This window comes from Melanostigma gelatinosum (genome assembly GCF_949748355.1).
Source record: "Melanostigma gelatinosum genome assembly, chromosome: 8".
NCBI lineage: Eukaryota > Metazoa > Chordata > Actinopteri > Perciformes > Zoarcidae > Melanostigma > Melanostigma gelatinosum.
Genome location: NC_136641.1, coordinates 19,878,561 through 19,896,055, shown reverse-complemented (window position 1 = coordinate 19,896,055; position 17,495 = coordinate 19,878,561). Strand labels below are relative to the sequence as shown.

Genomic DNA, 17,495 nt, shown 5'->3' with positions numbered 1-17,495 from the left:
TGTAATACTTGACTTCTTTCTTTACAGGGCTTGTACAAAGGCAATAAAGTAGGCCATGAATATGAAATACCATTTTACAGATAATTCCGATCCCTCGTCGGCATTGTGTATGTAAGTTTATGGCTTTTGCCAGTTACAGCTATGGGCATATCCATGGTTTACACGTTGTCTTTTTGATCTTGTCTTCGAACTGATTTATGTCTTACTCAGGTTTGTGTGTGACATTTTTATCAGTTGACAGCAGAAATACTATTTGTAGTTAGAACTGTAAACCGTGAGCGTGTAAAGAATCAAACCCCGTAGCGGGCAGGAAAGGTTGCACATTTTCCTGGAAAAGGAGAATCCGCTGATTATCATTAAAACGTGGCATCAGCAGAAAACGTTGATTAATTAGCTGGAAACATATTTCCATTTAAACCGAAGATTTTATCTTATTAGTTTTCAGATTTCCAATTTGCCAAAATTGCAGCTGGACGCATCATTATTAAGGCAATTCTTTGTACCACTTTTCGAAATGAAAGAGAGATAAGTGACCTCACATTAAACATGCGCACATGGGCTCTGCTGTACTCCAAGTCATCACTGGGTTTTTTTAGGTACCGGTATGTGTAAAAAAGTAATACTTTTGATTTGACCGTCCTGAATGTCATGATTGTTTCATTCTTAAAACAAAGATAACTTTTAAATTCCGTTTTTTGACTTACATTTCTCCAGGGCTGTACCTGAATCACAATTATTTTTATGTTAATTGGATTACGATACAAAGATTCAACCGCTCATTCCTTTTTGTCTCATATAGACTATCCTATCCTGCACACACACCATGTCGTCAGTAAGGCAGTTCTTCAGCGTGAGTGAAGAAGTCATAAAGTTCGCAACATGTCAACTCCAAATTGTTTTGAACAATGACAACAGTGAATTACTCTTCAGGACGGTCGTGGAAAAAGCCTTGCTGTCAATTATTATAAAAAAAAAAAAATTGGAATCTGCAAAAAATCGGAATCAGCAGGTCAGACATAAAATATTGGAATCGGCAACATTTATCCCTGTCAGAAAATTTGCCCAATGTCTGTGATAATGTCTGTGATAATTTGTGTCTGACATATCATGACAGATTTTAAACATTTGTTCAGATTTTATATTTATTGTTCAACCTAACCCGCCTTTTAATCCACAAAAAGCTCAATTAGTTTCACAGTATGCTTGAACATGACCCATATTCATACACAATATTCCAGTATTTCGAACATATTGTATACACCATATGAAGAATTTCAAAACTTATGAATGAAGTGTTCCTTAATTATGACGAGGGATGGTGAACCTGGTTCATAACGGGCCCCACCGCTAAATTATTGAAGCCCAGAGTATTGATAAGCGTCAACGTTATTGGTTCTTTTATTGGTTCTTTTATAACGTTCCGGTGCTTTATTTATCACACTGCAGCAGCTCCCCTGTGCTCTGTTTCGGGGCTGAGCATTTCCACATACATTTCCAGCGAGATATTACTGAGTATAAAGTCTTTGTTGTTGTAAACATTGTTGTTGTGGCTTTGGAAACAACATTTAGTTCAATTTAAAACATAAATAAATTCTAATCCTGTTTTGAATGTATTCTTTTATAAATAATATGCACAAAAGCTATTATTTAGTTGTGAAAAAGACAAGGAGGATCGATAAAGAACAGATAAGGAGTAGTAGTATCGATACAATCCTAACGATACCTAACTGTGACAAAGATGTGAACTTGTGACACAGTCCTACCACACTGGTGTCATCACAATGAGGCAGTGAATGAAGAGTTTCCCTCTTGAGGAATCAGCGATGAGGAGGCTCAACGGTGGCTCGCCATCTCCTTTGTCAGAATCCAAGGTCCAACTTCAAAAAGGTCTCAACAAGGTAGCCTGAATTACAAAAAGGGTAATTACGTTCAGTCCCAAAGCTTCAGTTATTTATGGCCATAGTAAATAACCACATCATCAAGACACAAAATAATGCTACTTTCACATCATAGCAACAACATTTTCTGTAACAACAGTAAATTGAAGGATTAAGTGTTAATCAGTTGACTGTGAAGCTTCATAAACTAATTCAAATACACTTGGATCAGCTGGAAAATCAACGTTACAAAATGATGATTTTACAGAATGTGATACATTGCTGTAGAGTTAAAATGAATACCACCTTAAATATTAAATGCAACATACACATGAATGCAGCAGTAATATTAATCCAGAAACAATAAATAACAGTGGCCATTTTTCTGCATAATGACTACATTTACATTTGCTTTTAAGTACATTTAACTGATAACACATCGATACTTTTACTTAAGTACAGTTTTGAAAGCAGGGTTTTCACTTGTAGACTATTTGCACAGTTTTAGTATTTCTACTTAAGTAGACGGTCTGAATATTCCTCCACCACTGTCACATGTAAAACACAAATGTAAACAAAACAAGTCTGACAGGCCACTGAGTTAAATGGTGTTGAACTGTTCTCTTTTTTCTTCTTAACAGAAAAGCTTACTGCAGATAAAATCATTTTCTCAGCTGGGTTACACTTGCTTAACTTGGTAAACTCTCTACTGCCATGGAAACATGTTGACATGCACAACATTAGACTCTCAAGAGCTGGGTGATCACACAAATCTCACAAAATGGCAGCTATAAGGACATTATTTTGTGTTCATTCATGTATATGTCAACAAGTGTAACTCCTCGTATGATTTACCAATATTTATTTATCTAATAATTTATTCTCTACGACAGCTGAGGTGATTCCATCTGCCGATGAAAGCCACACGATGGAGGCTTGCCATCATGTGGGAGGAAGAGGACCTTGAGTTGAGATTTGTATTGTATTTTGTTCTTTTCACAGGGTCATGAATTGGCCTTCAAGCTCCACATGTCTTTGTGACTTTAGAAAGCCATCTGTGAATGGTGTGTAAATGCGTATTAACAGTTCATAAATGTTTTTAATATTTGTAACAGTTGTGTGAACATATAAAATATGATTAAAGATATGTTATATTTTGTTATCAGGCATTCATATAGCAGTTATGGATGCTTTAGGAGGAGTTGATTTCATTTTAAATTTTTATTCATTTTATTTCCAGTTTTCTGGAAAGAATTTGGTACGAAAAATGAGGGAAAGTAAGTTAGTTGTGTTGATCTTAAACGCTGCAATATACATGCATCATTCATTTATTGTTAGAAGCTTTGATCTTCCTACATGTTGAATTGTACGCTATAGACTTTTTTAGCTGCTCTGACTAAAAATATTTACCTTAACAGTGAATTCAAATTATTTGGAAGAGTCCTGATTGAGGCAGATGCTATTAATATCCGTGTCTTTAGCAAACGATACTATTTACACCCAGGGTGCATGTCAGAGGTAAGCACCAGGTGTCCATAGCCAACAATGCTATTTGTACCTGACCCTGCAATATTAGATACTGTATTTGTATGTAACCTACTGTAGGCTATGTATATTTTTTCTAAACCTCATCAAGTAGTTTTGTTGCCTGAACATAATCAGACTGAAACCTGAAGTCAGCTAAGTGTAAAAATACCCTTCTGAAAGGACTCAATCCCCTTTCTCCTGGGTGATATAGTTGTATGTATGACCCATTGAATGGCTAACCTTTCAGCTATCTATTGCTAAAGTAAGTTGCACAGTCAACTTGGCGAGGTGTAAATAGCAGAATAGCTGTGGTGTGACTATTCTCATCCGGGCGCAAATATAGACATTTCAACGAATTAAACACCTGCACATCTGCTAAACTAATATAGTCCCAAATCACATTATGTCTAGGATAACAGCATTTACAGACCCAAGAAATACTCACTTGCAAATTTCCTTATAAAACTTTAGTCAGTGAGGAGGTTGTTATTGATCTTTTGTTTTATGGGGAGCCTCTAAAGTGACACAAGGACATGAGGTGATTTTGTCAAATATTATATATTTTGTGATGTATGTATTATATTCTCACAGGACACTTTGGAGGACTTGTTGATTTAATGCTGCGTGATAAAACAACCAAGACCCAATTACCAATGATGTTCACTGACTTCTGAGGAACACCATGGATTGTGGAGCTTTACATTTTTACTGGTGTCAGCCCAGCTGTGCAATGCGGTTATGAGTCACTGCATTACAGTAAAACCCAACACAGTCAGAATGGACTGGGAGGTCAGGGAACTAGAAAAAAAGAAAAGAAAAAAATGTATGCTGAAGGGCATTTTCAGTTCTATACTTCTATATTACAGTCTGGGAAATCCTGAGAAACCATATTTTATGGATTTGTTCCTGGATGAGAGAGTTAGAACTGTACTCAGCAGTAATAACACAGCCACTCATTTGAAGTAAAGCTACAAATAAGCTGGAAGCTATTTTATGGGAAATTTAAGAAATGTAAGCTTTTGCCAAATTACGCAGGGACAGTTAATTACAACTTCTACTACCACATGTGCGTGCGTAATGGCTGGGCGCGCACACACGCAGCACATCATTGCGGAGAACCGCAGTTGTCAGACGCGTTACTCGGAGTGGGAGTGGGGGCTATGGATGATCTATCGAGAGATTCGCCTCTCAGACTGGAGCAGCCCTCTCTAAAACATATACTTTTGTCTCATCCACGAGCTTCGAGTCTACCTGAAAATGAGAGGCATACACAACGATCGGTGATCTCTGTGTTTCTCGGTTGTTAGATAAGCTTTAGACTTAATACGGACTGTTTTTTGTTCTCGTGGATGTCTCACTTGGATATGGCACATATCTGGATCCAATAAGAGAATTGCACAGCGTCAGACGCGTCTGCGGCGGGGAGAGACCAGTGGAGGGACTCGGAAACTTGTGTGGTGCAGGAGACGGTCTCTCTTTTCGAATCGGCGCTGCCACAGCTGTCTCAGTGAGAAAGGGAGCGGGAGAGAGAGAACCATGTTGAACTCCCTCATACTGATGCTCAGCTGGACTGTGATCTCTGGGGTGGCGAGAGCTCAGAATGACACGGAGCCTATTGTCCTGGAGGGGAAATGTCTCGTGGTCTGCGACTCTAACCCGACCACGGATTGGAAGGCTTCATCCTCTCCGCTTGGCATCTCCGTGCGCGCCGCCAACTCCAAGGTGGCTTTCTCTGCAGTCCGGAGCAACAACCACGAACCGTCGGAGATGAGCAACAAAACGAGAATAATCTACTTCGACCAGGTTAAGACGATTTTTATGGACAATAATGTAAAAAAAAAAAAAAAAAAGTGCTTAGAAATTCATCATACCCATGATTTCCGATCTGTCAAACCCGGGTGTAATTTAGTCCTTTGTTTTTTTGTGATGAATCTTCATTATTTGAGCTCAGTGGTGACTTGTGTTGCAGCACATTAAAGTGTCATTGCAGTTAAGTGTAGCTGCACCCCGGTGGTTAGTTGGAGGCTAGTTGTAGTTGGCATGTGGATTCCGTACAAGTGCACATCAAACGCATGCAGGTTTGAAAGTGACTGGATCATGTTTGAGAGCGGGCGTCCCGCAGAGCCTGCACACGCATTCACCAGTTTGCCTCAAGTTACCCCATCACGAGCGCACGCGCTATAGCTACACGCGCGCACACCCTCACCTAATAACCCCCACACACCTCTCCAAAATAAACAAATAAAATGAAATGAAGCAACAAGATTAGTCACAACGGTGGGCAGAGTAACCATATCACTCAACTGATCCTCTGCCCACTCATTTGAATTACATAACGTTCTTTGCTGTCAACACACTGCAAGTGATCTGATTGGTGTGGATCATGTCCGTGCTGTTGCTATGAAAGCAGCACTTGTCAAAGGTCGTGGCTGAGGCTGCACTGGTGTTTTATAACAGGTGAGCTCCAAGTGTTTGAGGCTCTGAAGGTACAGACAGGAGCTCTTGCTGCCTTCATCAATCATGACCCAAAGAAGTGCATTATTTAGTTTTGCTGTAAATACTGCACGTCTAATATGACGGTAGGGTGCTTGAAGCCTCATAGCGACACTCATGGGGCAGCATTACATGTTATGCTGACTGGCATATTTAGGGTGGATCGTTTCAGGATGAAAAAAAAGATTTATTTGTCAACGCTCCAATATTCATTAGGTTATTGTCACATGCAAATACAGTACTGAGGAAGTGTCTGATCCTTTTCAGGCACTGTCTTCTTATCGGTGTAACGAGTGGAAGAAAAATCCTGATTTTGCTCCACACTGGAATTTGTTTATAAAAAAATGTCATCAAGCATATTTTTTGGTTTCTTGTGTAAGAAGGAAAGTTCATTGCTGGATCGAGCCAGAAAGTTTGATTTGAATATTTTTTTAAGCGTTGCATTCAGTTTGTGTCTGAGCAGGAACGAGCCAGTAGCCACAACAGAATCCTGTGGTGCATTGAGATATTTAAATCCTAAAGCTCCATTGAAGTAAAAGCCATTGTTAAAATGCTGGCTATATCAACACATTTGTCATACAGTGTTTTTTCCTTCTTCTCTCATAGGTTCTTGTGAATATAGGGAACTATTTCACATTTGAATCAGTATTTTTGTCCCCAAGAAAAGGAATCTACAGTTTTAACTTCCATGTCATTAAAGTGTACCAGAGCCAAACCATACAGGTACTATTTTTCTTTTTCTATTTTATTTAACATAGCTGTGCAAATGATTTGGTTGTAAACAGGTTTTAGTATTGAATTGGGACAATATGTCTTCTTTAGGGACAGTGTGAGAATGATTGGTGTGTTGAGGGGAGGTTGAACCATGTGTTTTACATTTTTTTAAAGAAAAGAAAGAAAGACCCTCCACAGAGTTGTCACTCTTTCATTTGAATCCTCCCCATAGAAAACAACTCTTCCTCAATACCTCAAAGTAATACAACAGGATTGATCTGATTCAAATTTAAAACTATCAACGGCAAAGCATAAACAATCTAACCTCAACATTAACTTCTAATATTAATGTTTGTTGTGGAATAATGATTTTCATAATTTTTGCATTTGTTTCTTGTTTATAATAATTTCTGCAATGGCAAATTGAAGTAGTGACATCTTTGAAGTCAATTCTCACTTCTCAAAAAACAAGTGAGAAGCTTCTCCTGTGTGTGCGAGGGTGTAGGAGAAGTATACGAAACACAAATAGTCCTAAAGAGACAATGTTTGATTTGTCCGTTCTGGGCTACCGTAGAAACATGGCAGCCGGCTATGTGGAAGAGGACCCGCTCTGTATATAGATATAAGATGTTACGTATAAGACGCAAACTATGCAAACACACACATCCTCAAAACGATTCCTTTTCCGTTCCCATTGCTAATTGTTATTTCTGTTGTCCAGGTGAACTTGATGTTGAATGGGAAACCAGTCATCTCTGCCTTTGCGGGTGACAAAGATGTAACTCGTGAGGCGGCCACCAATGGAGTTCTGCTCTATCTAGAAAAAGAGGACAAAGTCTACTTAAAGCTGGAGAAGGGAAACCTCGTTGGTGGATGGCAATACTCAACATTTTCTGGCTTTCTCGTGTTCCCTTTGTAAAAAGAAAAGAATGTCTCGTCACCATATAATCAAAACATTGCTGCTGCGTCCGTTGGATCTTGCCAAGTTGTTGAGAAAGTGGATCCGAACACAGAGAGGAAATATGACTTTGGAAATCATTCGCATTCACTGGATGTGCTGAATCCCCCGTCAAGATGAAAGAGACTTGAAATATTCCCTATCGCTACTGTATGTTCCTGTCACTCAAGCAGCCCCAGAGAGAAAACGCTGCAACATCCCAAAAGTACTTTTTAAACTTTGACTTCACTGAATATATTTAGCATACTGATTTATATCATGTGCAACTGTTGCATTCGAGTATATCTGCCTTTTGGTTGTAAACTGTAAATGCTTGTGTGACTTGTGATCACCAAAGTATTCACATTGTAAGTGTTGGGGGGCGTCTTCTCTGGAGCTAATTGTTCCAGGTAAAGAGGTGGTCAAAGAAAGACGTTCAATGCTGATTGAAAAGTGTGTTTGGTGAAAGGCATCGGTGGATTATTGAGTAAGCCTGCCGGCCACAGGGGCCTCCTGACCCCTTTGGCCCCCGGGGCTTCATCTGCAATGTCACTGAAACACTCCAAACTACTTCAAATGACTGTAGAAAGTTGACAATTAACCACAAAATGACCACAGACACATACAAAACAACGACAAATAGATGCAAAACAACCACAAGGCTACACAAAAATGACAAAACAACTACTCAAACAAGCACAGTGACCATAAAGAGGCACCAAACCACCACAAATGCTACAGAGAGACACAAACCGACTACAAACAACTGACCGCTGGGGTCTGCTCTCTCAGTATGGGGGTCTTACTCATAGGTCGGAGGGATCAGGAACCTGATACATGTCGGTGCCCGGGGGCCCATTGTTTTATCATCCATCCATGATCAGAGTTCAGATGTGATCATATTTCTGATCATGTAGGCTGCTGGTATTAAATACATTTTGGGGGGAAAAGTAATTATTGCCTGAATTATGATAAGTGGCAAAGTTACATTCAGTGACTCGTTTTTTTGTAGTGGACTGTGACTCTGAAGACTTGGGTTAGCATCCCGAGTCTCACGTGTGGCTGGGTTCAGGCGACAGAAGCACTTGGCTAAAGTGGTTGGAATGAATATTTTCATTTTAACAATTGGTCACATGACTACTTGTTTGTGAACTGTCTTGCTTGTGGTGATAAATTATAACCGGACTCTGCGGTTCCCTTTAGATCGATGGAGCATTATAGTTGTTTGAATTACATATTTTGGTGAACTCTCTGCGCTCTCATCAACGCTATTTTCCGGCTGCAGCAGGCATCTATTTTCAGCGTAAAAGCTGAAACTGCAGAGAGACAATTTTGAACATAGTGGAGCATTTTAGCAGCTATAGGCAGATCTTTCCAGGAGTTAGTGGAGGCCCAAACAGAACTAAAAGGAGGGTAACAGAAAACAAAATATTTGACTTAAATGAACCAGGGAAAAACAAACATGACTCCAAATAAATGCTCATTTTGCTTTGAATATGCTTGATGTGTAAATGGGGAACTGCTTCCTCACAAAGTAAGCCATACCAACTTAAAATGGGATAATACGTCATTGTTTACAGTTTTTTCTGCCCCCAAGTTATACCGTTATACCACAATCCTGACCGTACACCCTGACATTAACCAAGTACTGCGAGTGCCGAATCGTAACCATACAAAGTGTTGATCATTTATTTTGCACAATTCAAACAGCAAAATTTAAAATAATCAAACAGAACAGAAATAAATGAATCACAGTGCAGGAAGAGACAGAAAGCCAACTTGGCTTATTTGAAGCCTCCACCGATATAATAATAACATTTTACAAAATTACAAAGAAGAAATAAAATATGCATAAGACATTACATTACAACAAAACAAAGAAAGAAAGAAAAGGAAAAACAAATAACAATGTAATTGTGTCGAGTGTGAGTGAGCGTGTGTAATGTAACGGCTAAAACAAGAAAGACATGAAAACGAATACATAAACAAACTGTTACAAAACAGCAATTAGATGTTCTTTTAGGCGTCTTTTGAAACATTTTACAGAGGGACATTCTTTTGTTCGGTGGGAAAAGTCATTCCATAGTTTGGTTCCCCTAAATCTTATTGAAAATTGACCTCTGCTAGTCAGTAACTTAGGAGGATGAAGATGTGAAGATTGACGAGTTGAGTGAGAGTGAACCTGTGAATTGAATTTATGGAAGGTCTTGAAATGATCAGGACTATTCCCTTCACCTGAAAGTATCTTATAAATGAAAACACAAGTTTGTGAAATGTTGATGTCATAAATGGTAAGAATCTGCAATTTCTGAAATCGAGGAGCAGAAGAGAAGTGTGACTCTGATCGGGTTGCGATCCCAGCAAAACATTTCTGGAGGACCAACATTTTTTTGCAGAGTCGTAGGAAAAGTACTTGCCCAAACTATATTACAACATGAAAGATAGGGATAAATGACACTGTAATAAAGAATAAGGAGACCGTTTGCAGAGACAAGATGTCGAATGCTTTAGTTGCTGCAGTACAAGTGGATATTGTCAGGAAAATACATTGTTATTATTTCTCATTATGTTGATAGAAAACACAATTCAGGCCGCATTACGTGTCTCCCTAATTGTATTGCTGTTGAAAATTAGTAGTTCATAAATGTAATTTCTACCTGTGTATTTACAATAGACCTTGCACACGTCAGCTTGTGGTTTATGGACCTCAGTCAGGTTGACTCGACATCTGTTGACGTTAACCAGTTAACATGCAGATTATAAACAGATTACTGCCACTGTCGGTGAGCATAAACAGCTTCCACTGGGCAGCCTGGGATATCTGATGAATTAATAAACTCCTTAATAGTTGCTCTTGAGCTCAATGTGCGCTTACTGCAATGTGTGCAGCTGGTGCAGTGTGTGCAGCTGAATTGTTCAAACCGACCTAAAAGCTTGCTGAGGCTTTTCTGGAGAGCTTATTGAAATCATTATTTCACCCCGGAACATTCATCTGCACACTCATCCGGTTGAACCATACCGGCGCTGGCTTCGGCTGTTCAGATTCATGTCTTGGTTGCTAAAAGATTTTTGTCAGTGACTGATGAGTTTGTGTGACCGGAGAACGCTTTGATGGAAGGGATGTTTTAGTCTTCTGGTGTGAATAAAGAGGCAAAGGTATGAATGACAGCTGTGTGCAGTTCAGTTGTGTCACACTTCATACCAATCATCGATCAAGGAAACAGGGCTGAAACATGTACACTCAACACTCTATATTATTATCAGTGCAAACATATTCCCTGACAGGTATTTGAGAGCACAAGAATGGTGGCATTAATTGAATGAACTTGCTATTCATCATGACACGATATTTATTTGGTGAAACTGAAACAATCTATATTTTCTGGATCAACATCACTGTTGGTTTGTGTCACATTGTTTGGCTCGTAATGACTGTGGAAGCTGGACTGTGCCTCGAAAAGGAAAATAGTGTCGGTAGGTAATAACGTTATTGCTTATTAACTTTGTGTTTAATTGATGCAAATGTAAATATATGGGTTCAAAGGTTGTAACATGTTCATTAAATGTTCCAATTAATGTATTACAAAATTCTGGTGATAAATGATGAATAAAAATTATGATTTCTATAAAGTTATTTTCAGTTTTTATTGGCCAGTCATCCTATACGCTTTGGGAAGTTTGCTAATCAGAGCTCTTGTTGCTGTTTTTTGTGACGGACCACCATTCAGTTTAAAAAAGAAATACATTCAATATACAACCAGTCGTGTGGGTGCAGGATAAATTGTGGCGCTACACTTCCATGAATAGCAAGCGTGTCAAACATTTTGAATTAAAAAAGACAAGCAATCCGTGTCATTGGTAATTGTTACATGGACGAAAATGTGTTTCTAATGGCCTTGTTCTAAAAACACTGTCTGTCTTTAGAATTAAAGTGACGGTAAACGTGTTAAATCCTGTTCTCTGATGTTTGTGATGTACCGCGAAAAAAGCAATAATACCCTCCGTTAATGAATCTGATCCCAAAATCATTTGCAGGGAGATTATCTGCTGCTGCAGCTTGATTTGCTCCCGGGTGTGTTCATGCTGACAGATTGACTGCTCACGAGATAAGAAAGATCCAGCGAGAAAGTCATTTTCAGTAAACTGCACGTCTCTCGACTTTACATGAATTTCAAATCCACAGCAAACAGAAGGTCATCCTGAGAACTTTATACTCTGTGATTTTATGGTCGTGTGTGGGGGGGGAACACGCTGTTGCAGAAAAGAGGATTTTAGTGACACAAGTTCCTGTCCTCAAAGTGACATGGCGGCAGGTGTGCCGTGTCGAATTTCAAACATAAATCTGACCTTTCTAGTGCCATTTCTAGAGGACAATATTGAGGTGTGATTGAGTATACTGTCCTTAAACAGTGCAGCACTTTACCCAGATTGTTTGCAGCACTTGGTTTGAGATATGCGGAGCACCGTTCACTTTGCTTGCATCCGGGGGGGGGGGGGGGGGGGACACACATAACCCCTGAACTGAAGTATAGTCAGCATTAATCCAAGTAAAGCAAAACATGAGCCTTCTCTAAACAGAGAAACACATTTAGTCCATGGTTGGTAAAAGGTGTCCACAATAGGACAAAAACCCCCTCCAAAAAAAAACACGTGCAAAAGGATGTGCTGTATGACTTGGTGGTTTTGCACAGCAGGTACTGCATGCTGTATTAGTACTGTTCAGCTCTACTCACACACTTTACAAAACATCGACAAAGTCATGCATAGCTAAAACCTTCATGTAGCTGCAAGACACTCTTATTTTATTTAAAGAGCACTAAAGTAAAGATGCAGACATTGCAAAGGACTTTTTGTGCTTCATATTGAAACAGATGTTTTCCAAAACCAAAAACATTACAACAAAAGTGTAAGGAATAGATTGAGCAGTGGGTTTATCTAACATCAGCTTCACACATTGGCATTGCAGACTACCGACTGTGTCTTACTAATTGGGCTGGAAAAAAACCACTTCGCAACATTGTTTTTGCTGAGATATATTTAGAAATAAAAACAGGAATATTCACTCTTACATGTTGTAAGCTGTATTTTAAATTGAAAAGCATCAATCTGCTGCACAAATAGCCAAATGTGATTTTGTTTTCCATTGGATTTTGGATTACTACCGAAAATAAACTCAAGTTAATGACGGTGACACGTTTCCTCCAGGAAGATAATCTTTACAAACAAACACCACTTTTATGATTTTGGAAGCGTGAATGCAATTGGCCGAGGTAAAACGCTAACGTGAGGCTATAAACAGACTACACATCAGTCACATGAGCACGAGTATATGCAATGAGGCTGCGATGGCGGACTAGTCGGCGTTATGACGTTTGTCTAACCAAAAGCCAATATTCATAAAACACAATGACTTTGAGATGAGGAACCAGAAGTGAGTTCATGGTCTCAACTAGTTTCAAGTCTTCTTGAACACAGCATGATGTTCATTGAGTAAATTATGATCTCATTTACCAATGGGTGACGTAACGTTATGTCCACTTTCTATATGCAGTCTATGCTCACAAATATCCCCAACTCGCTTTCAACCAATTAGCGTACGATTGGCACAACAGTTTTTACAATATTTTGCGCGCAATTCACCTTTCTCGCTGTTTGCGTTTAATTTGTACGCCGTGTAGTCTGTACCGACGTACAAACGTAAAGGCATGTGTGTGAATATGCTGCGTGCCGAACAAGTGACGCAGTATAAAATGAGAGAGAGACCACTGATTGGGGGAGAGAGACCACTGATTGGGGGAGAGTCCGGAGGTGGATGGGTCAAACAAAGACAGGACGACCAGCAGACCGTTGTTCAAGACCATTGTGAGCCATCACTGTAGTTCTGCTGCCAAACTGTTTCACAGTAACGACGGCTCATTTAATGTGAACGTGAAAAGCGGCATCAAATGACACAAAAGTGGCTTAAAAATGACACTTGAAGAGCCTTAAATGCGTAATAACGACATGGAAAAAGCCTTGGACGCGAGACCATGACGAGGATATGACGTGTTATTTGTACTTCTTCCCATGAGATCGGGTTGCTCAGTACTTGAAAAAGTAAACAACTTTGCTGGTAAGACAGCTATGTGCTTCAGGTAGCAAAAGATGAGGAGGACAGTTACATGACCCGTGAGTAGGATTATGATTCTATCCATTCACTCCGATTCTTTTATTCTTAGCCCCATGGAGGGACAATTGAAACAATAGCAACATTTCTTTATGATACGGGAGAATAGTGACAACACTTGTACTGCTTCAACAACAGCTTTTCAATGAACACATATGAAGCTTACAATGCTCTGTTTTTGTCACGGTTCCACCCCCGTGAGCCCATTTATGAATGCTGTGTGCCTGGTTTGTTCTCTCTCTCTCTCTCTCTCGCTCTCGCTCTCTGTGGCAGCGTTCCATCGGAGGAGTTGCACACCTGTGTGCAATGATGTTTTTGGTGACACAGTTGACACTGCTCCCTATATACAGGGATGGCTCAAATGCAGTAGTCAAATTCCGTGTATGTGTAAATGTATATGACAATAAAAATGGTTTCTTCTTTCTTCTTTTTCTTCTTCTTCTTCTTAAGAAAAAGGCTTTGAGGCTGTTTGTGACAGTGTTCGGGTTATTTTCTCTTGCCGCTGGCACACGTCTAGAGGAAGCATTTTGATCATAACATACAAGAATTGACCAGTTTTCAAATAAATAAGCGTAGCAATTTTTGTCTGTGATAAACGTTCAGCTGCCGGCCGCTGTCCTCCCAGCGTTCATTGTTGGAGAAGGTGCCAGGCCAAATGTGAGATTTTGAAGCCGATTTCCTCTTTATTGGCGTAAGGACACACCGCCACGCAGCTGCTGTTATGGAATGAATTTGTAGGATGCCTGCCTGAAGTAAAGATGCTTAATTACACAACAAGAGACAAACACAACACAAAAGAATGGGACAATAGTGGATAACAGCTGTTTTGACCTCACTACCTCCTGCCCTGACCTTTAATGCAACAATGTTTTGTGAAGATGAATCAGATTCTTTATTTGCAGAGTCATCTCAACTGTGGAGATAACAATGCACTTAAAGGACATATCAAATAAATAAAATAAGACGTATATGATTATTTTTAAATGAACAGCTTGTCCTCTGAATTAATGGTATTGAAGAGAGAATATTGGTTATTTCAAATGGTGACTCATGTTCATTCATGTAATTCAGGATTAAATAGTTTAATACCAGTGCTTTATACAGATAGACAGATCAAAGTCATTAAATAAAAACATGTTTTGCTTCACATGACTCCATGTATCCCACCTCAGTTTAAACTGAGTTCCAAACAATTCTATGAGCATTAAACAGGGCTGCTGTGAAACCTGTACTTTCACGCCGTGCACAGAGGCAGAATATGCGAGTGCTGCATGCAAATAAGCGTGGAACAGATTTGCTGATTTGCTGGGTTTAAGGATTGCAAAACCATGTTTGCATGCAGTGCGTTTCTTCAGAGCACCTCTGTGCGTGCAACATGCCTCATTCTGATTTCTGAATAGTAAATGAAGAGCTCATTTGTGCGATGCTCAGAGGTCAGAGGGGCTGCTCAAAGTCGCTCGATATGATGAGATTCAGTTGGTTCATTACTCACATTGCTGCCTTTGTTATTCAGGCAGCTGTCAGTATCCAGAGGGACTGAGTGCTGGGGAACCGAGATCTTTTTTGGCAAATCATTTCTTAGGAAGAGAAAAAGCAAGAATAGAGGAGCTAAATCACAATATTCCCATGAATTCCAGGTGGAGTTTATAGAAAGGCAGATATTTGTGTCTGGAGAGGTACCGCCCGTCTGACAATAGTGTAATTTCCCTAGTCAGTGAAAACAGAACATGCAGAACAAGCATCCTCCTGACATCTATTGATCAAAAATCCAATCTTTCAAATAAACACAAAGTCCAGGTTGTGTATATAGTGCTGGTGCACTGCGAGGCATCTGGAATAGAGTGGGAGTGAAGCAGCCACAGAAGGCGTTCCCCATCGAATAAATCAATATTCTATGTTGTATTATTACATTTTACACCTGAGAAATAAGCTGATCGTACATATACTTTTCTGCTCCATATAGGTTACTTTGAAATGATACTTTGAATATTTGTGGGAACAGATATAGCAGGTAATTTCATATCAAACACACACAGCGGATTTCTTCCAATCAGACATTAACCACAAATGACGTGACCGGCTCTCAGGATATTGTACTTTTCCTTTGAATGCATTCGTGAGTGAGACGAGCTGCACTATGTAAGGAAAAGAGCCGCACGTTAATGGTGATGCCGATGGCACGATGAAGATGAATTGCCATTGTCTCGTCATCTGTCTCCTGAGAAACCCCGAAGCAAGGAACGGGGGAGTGGGGGGGACTACTTAACTGACATGGCAGCTCAAGCAGGACTCAAATCAAAAAGTGCATTAGTGGATTTAATGGACAATACGCATGGAAGTTGTTAAGGGAGTGAATATTTCAAGCATCTTCCAGTCTGAAAAGACATATACAGACAGTCCGACTATAGATATGTGAGCAGACAGTATCGACCAATCAGCAAATGACTTGTTAGACTTTCCTGAAGCTAAACGGAATGCAGCCCAGTATGGTTTGGTGTGTGTTCTTAAACAGCTGTTTATAAACTCTTTCTAAACCCTTACTGATTCCTGCCGCTCTTCCTCCGGATACAGTGCCATACATAAACCATGAATACCGGTGCTGACTTGCAGAGATGAGACATGTAGGAAATATAGGTTGAGAACTGTGTTTTAAGAAATTACAATGGAAGTGTTCAATGATTCATAAATAAGAAATCATAATTAGAAGTGTTTTGGAATTCATAATTAGAAGATTTTTAATGATAGGACTGTTTTAGAATTTGTAGTTAGAAGTGTATCTTAGTAGAATTTGTAGCATCTTTATCGGTAGATATTCTTTAACGGTAGTTATTAAAATGAAAGCAAGTACTTGGAGTTTACCATCAACACTTGTAAAACGTGTGATGTTTTTGCCAAAAGTTGCAAATCCTTATCTTTACGTAGAATGTTTGTCATAGAAGTGTTAAGCCATAAAAGACAGTCATTGAATGTATTTAGAATAGCAGAGGGAGAGCGAGAGATTTTCTAGACAGTGATTTGCAGGGTCCACTAAGGCAGGAGGAGGCAACCGACATTAGCCAATGGGAATTAGGATGGACAAAAGGGGGGGATTTCAAACTGTATGAGAACTGTATGAGGACGTGCTGGGGAAGAATTCACTCTCTTCTTGCTTTGCTCTCAGCATGGAAACATCTGTGTTTCCAGGCTGAGTTGCGAGTGAATAGCCTTTCCGCACGGATCACATATTTTATATTTTGTTAGTAGTGTACTTCATTCTGTAATTGTATTAGCTCCAGTAGGATTCAATTATTTTTAATTGTAAACCAGTTTATGGTAGATTTATTAAGAAGCGACTCTACTGTAAAATAACAGTGGAGCGTGCTCTCCGGCCTTCTCTCCGTGGGGAAGATTCCAGCCCCCACAGACATATTCCTTGAAAATTAAATCTGCATTTTGAAGAGATTTTATTCTAAAAAGAGAAGCTCCAACAGAAAAAAAAGATCTCGCCCTGTAAGTGTGTTTCAAAGTGGTTTCTCAGACCTAATTGCAGTGTGTTGACTTGAGGTTTTTTGACCTAATGAGCTCCGAGTATAGGAACACATTCAACTTCAGCTGATTGCAGTCTGTAACTGTATAATTTGTATACAAGTCACATGATTCATAATTAGTTTCTTAGCAAGGACAAACGCAGATGCACTAACTAGAGAGGGCCTATGTGTCACTGTTTGTTGTTCAACTGCAATGGCCTTAAGATTGTTTTTACTTCAGTGTGTGGTGTCACAGTACATGTTTTTTTACATCT

The 17,495-nt window shown here is 39.5% G+C and overlaps 1 protein-coding gene across 1 annotated transcript; it reads left to right on the top strand.

Annotated features, from left to right (window-relative positions):
- Positions 1–4,940: 4,940 nt before the first annotated feature.
- cbln4 (cerebellin 4 precursor) lies at positions 4,941–7,530 on the top strand (the record flags this gene model as incomplete). Its single annotated transcript, XM_079274470.1, has 3 exons — positions 4,941–5,207; positions 6,504–6,620; positions 7,333–7,530. 3 exons carry the CDS (start codon positions 4,941–4,943, stop codon positions 7,528–7,530), a joined length of 582 nt encoding a protein of 193 aa, XP_079130596.1.
- Between the last annotated feature and the right edge of the window lie 9,965 nt (positions 7,531–17,495).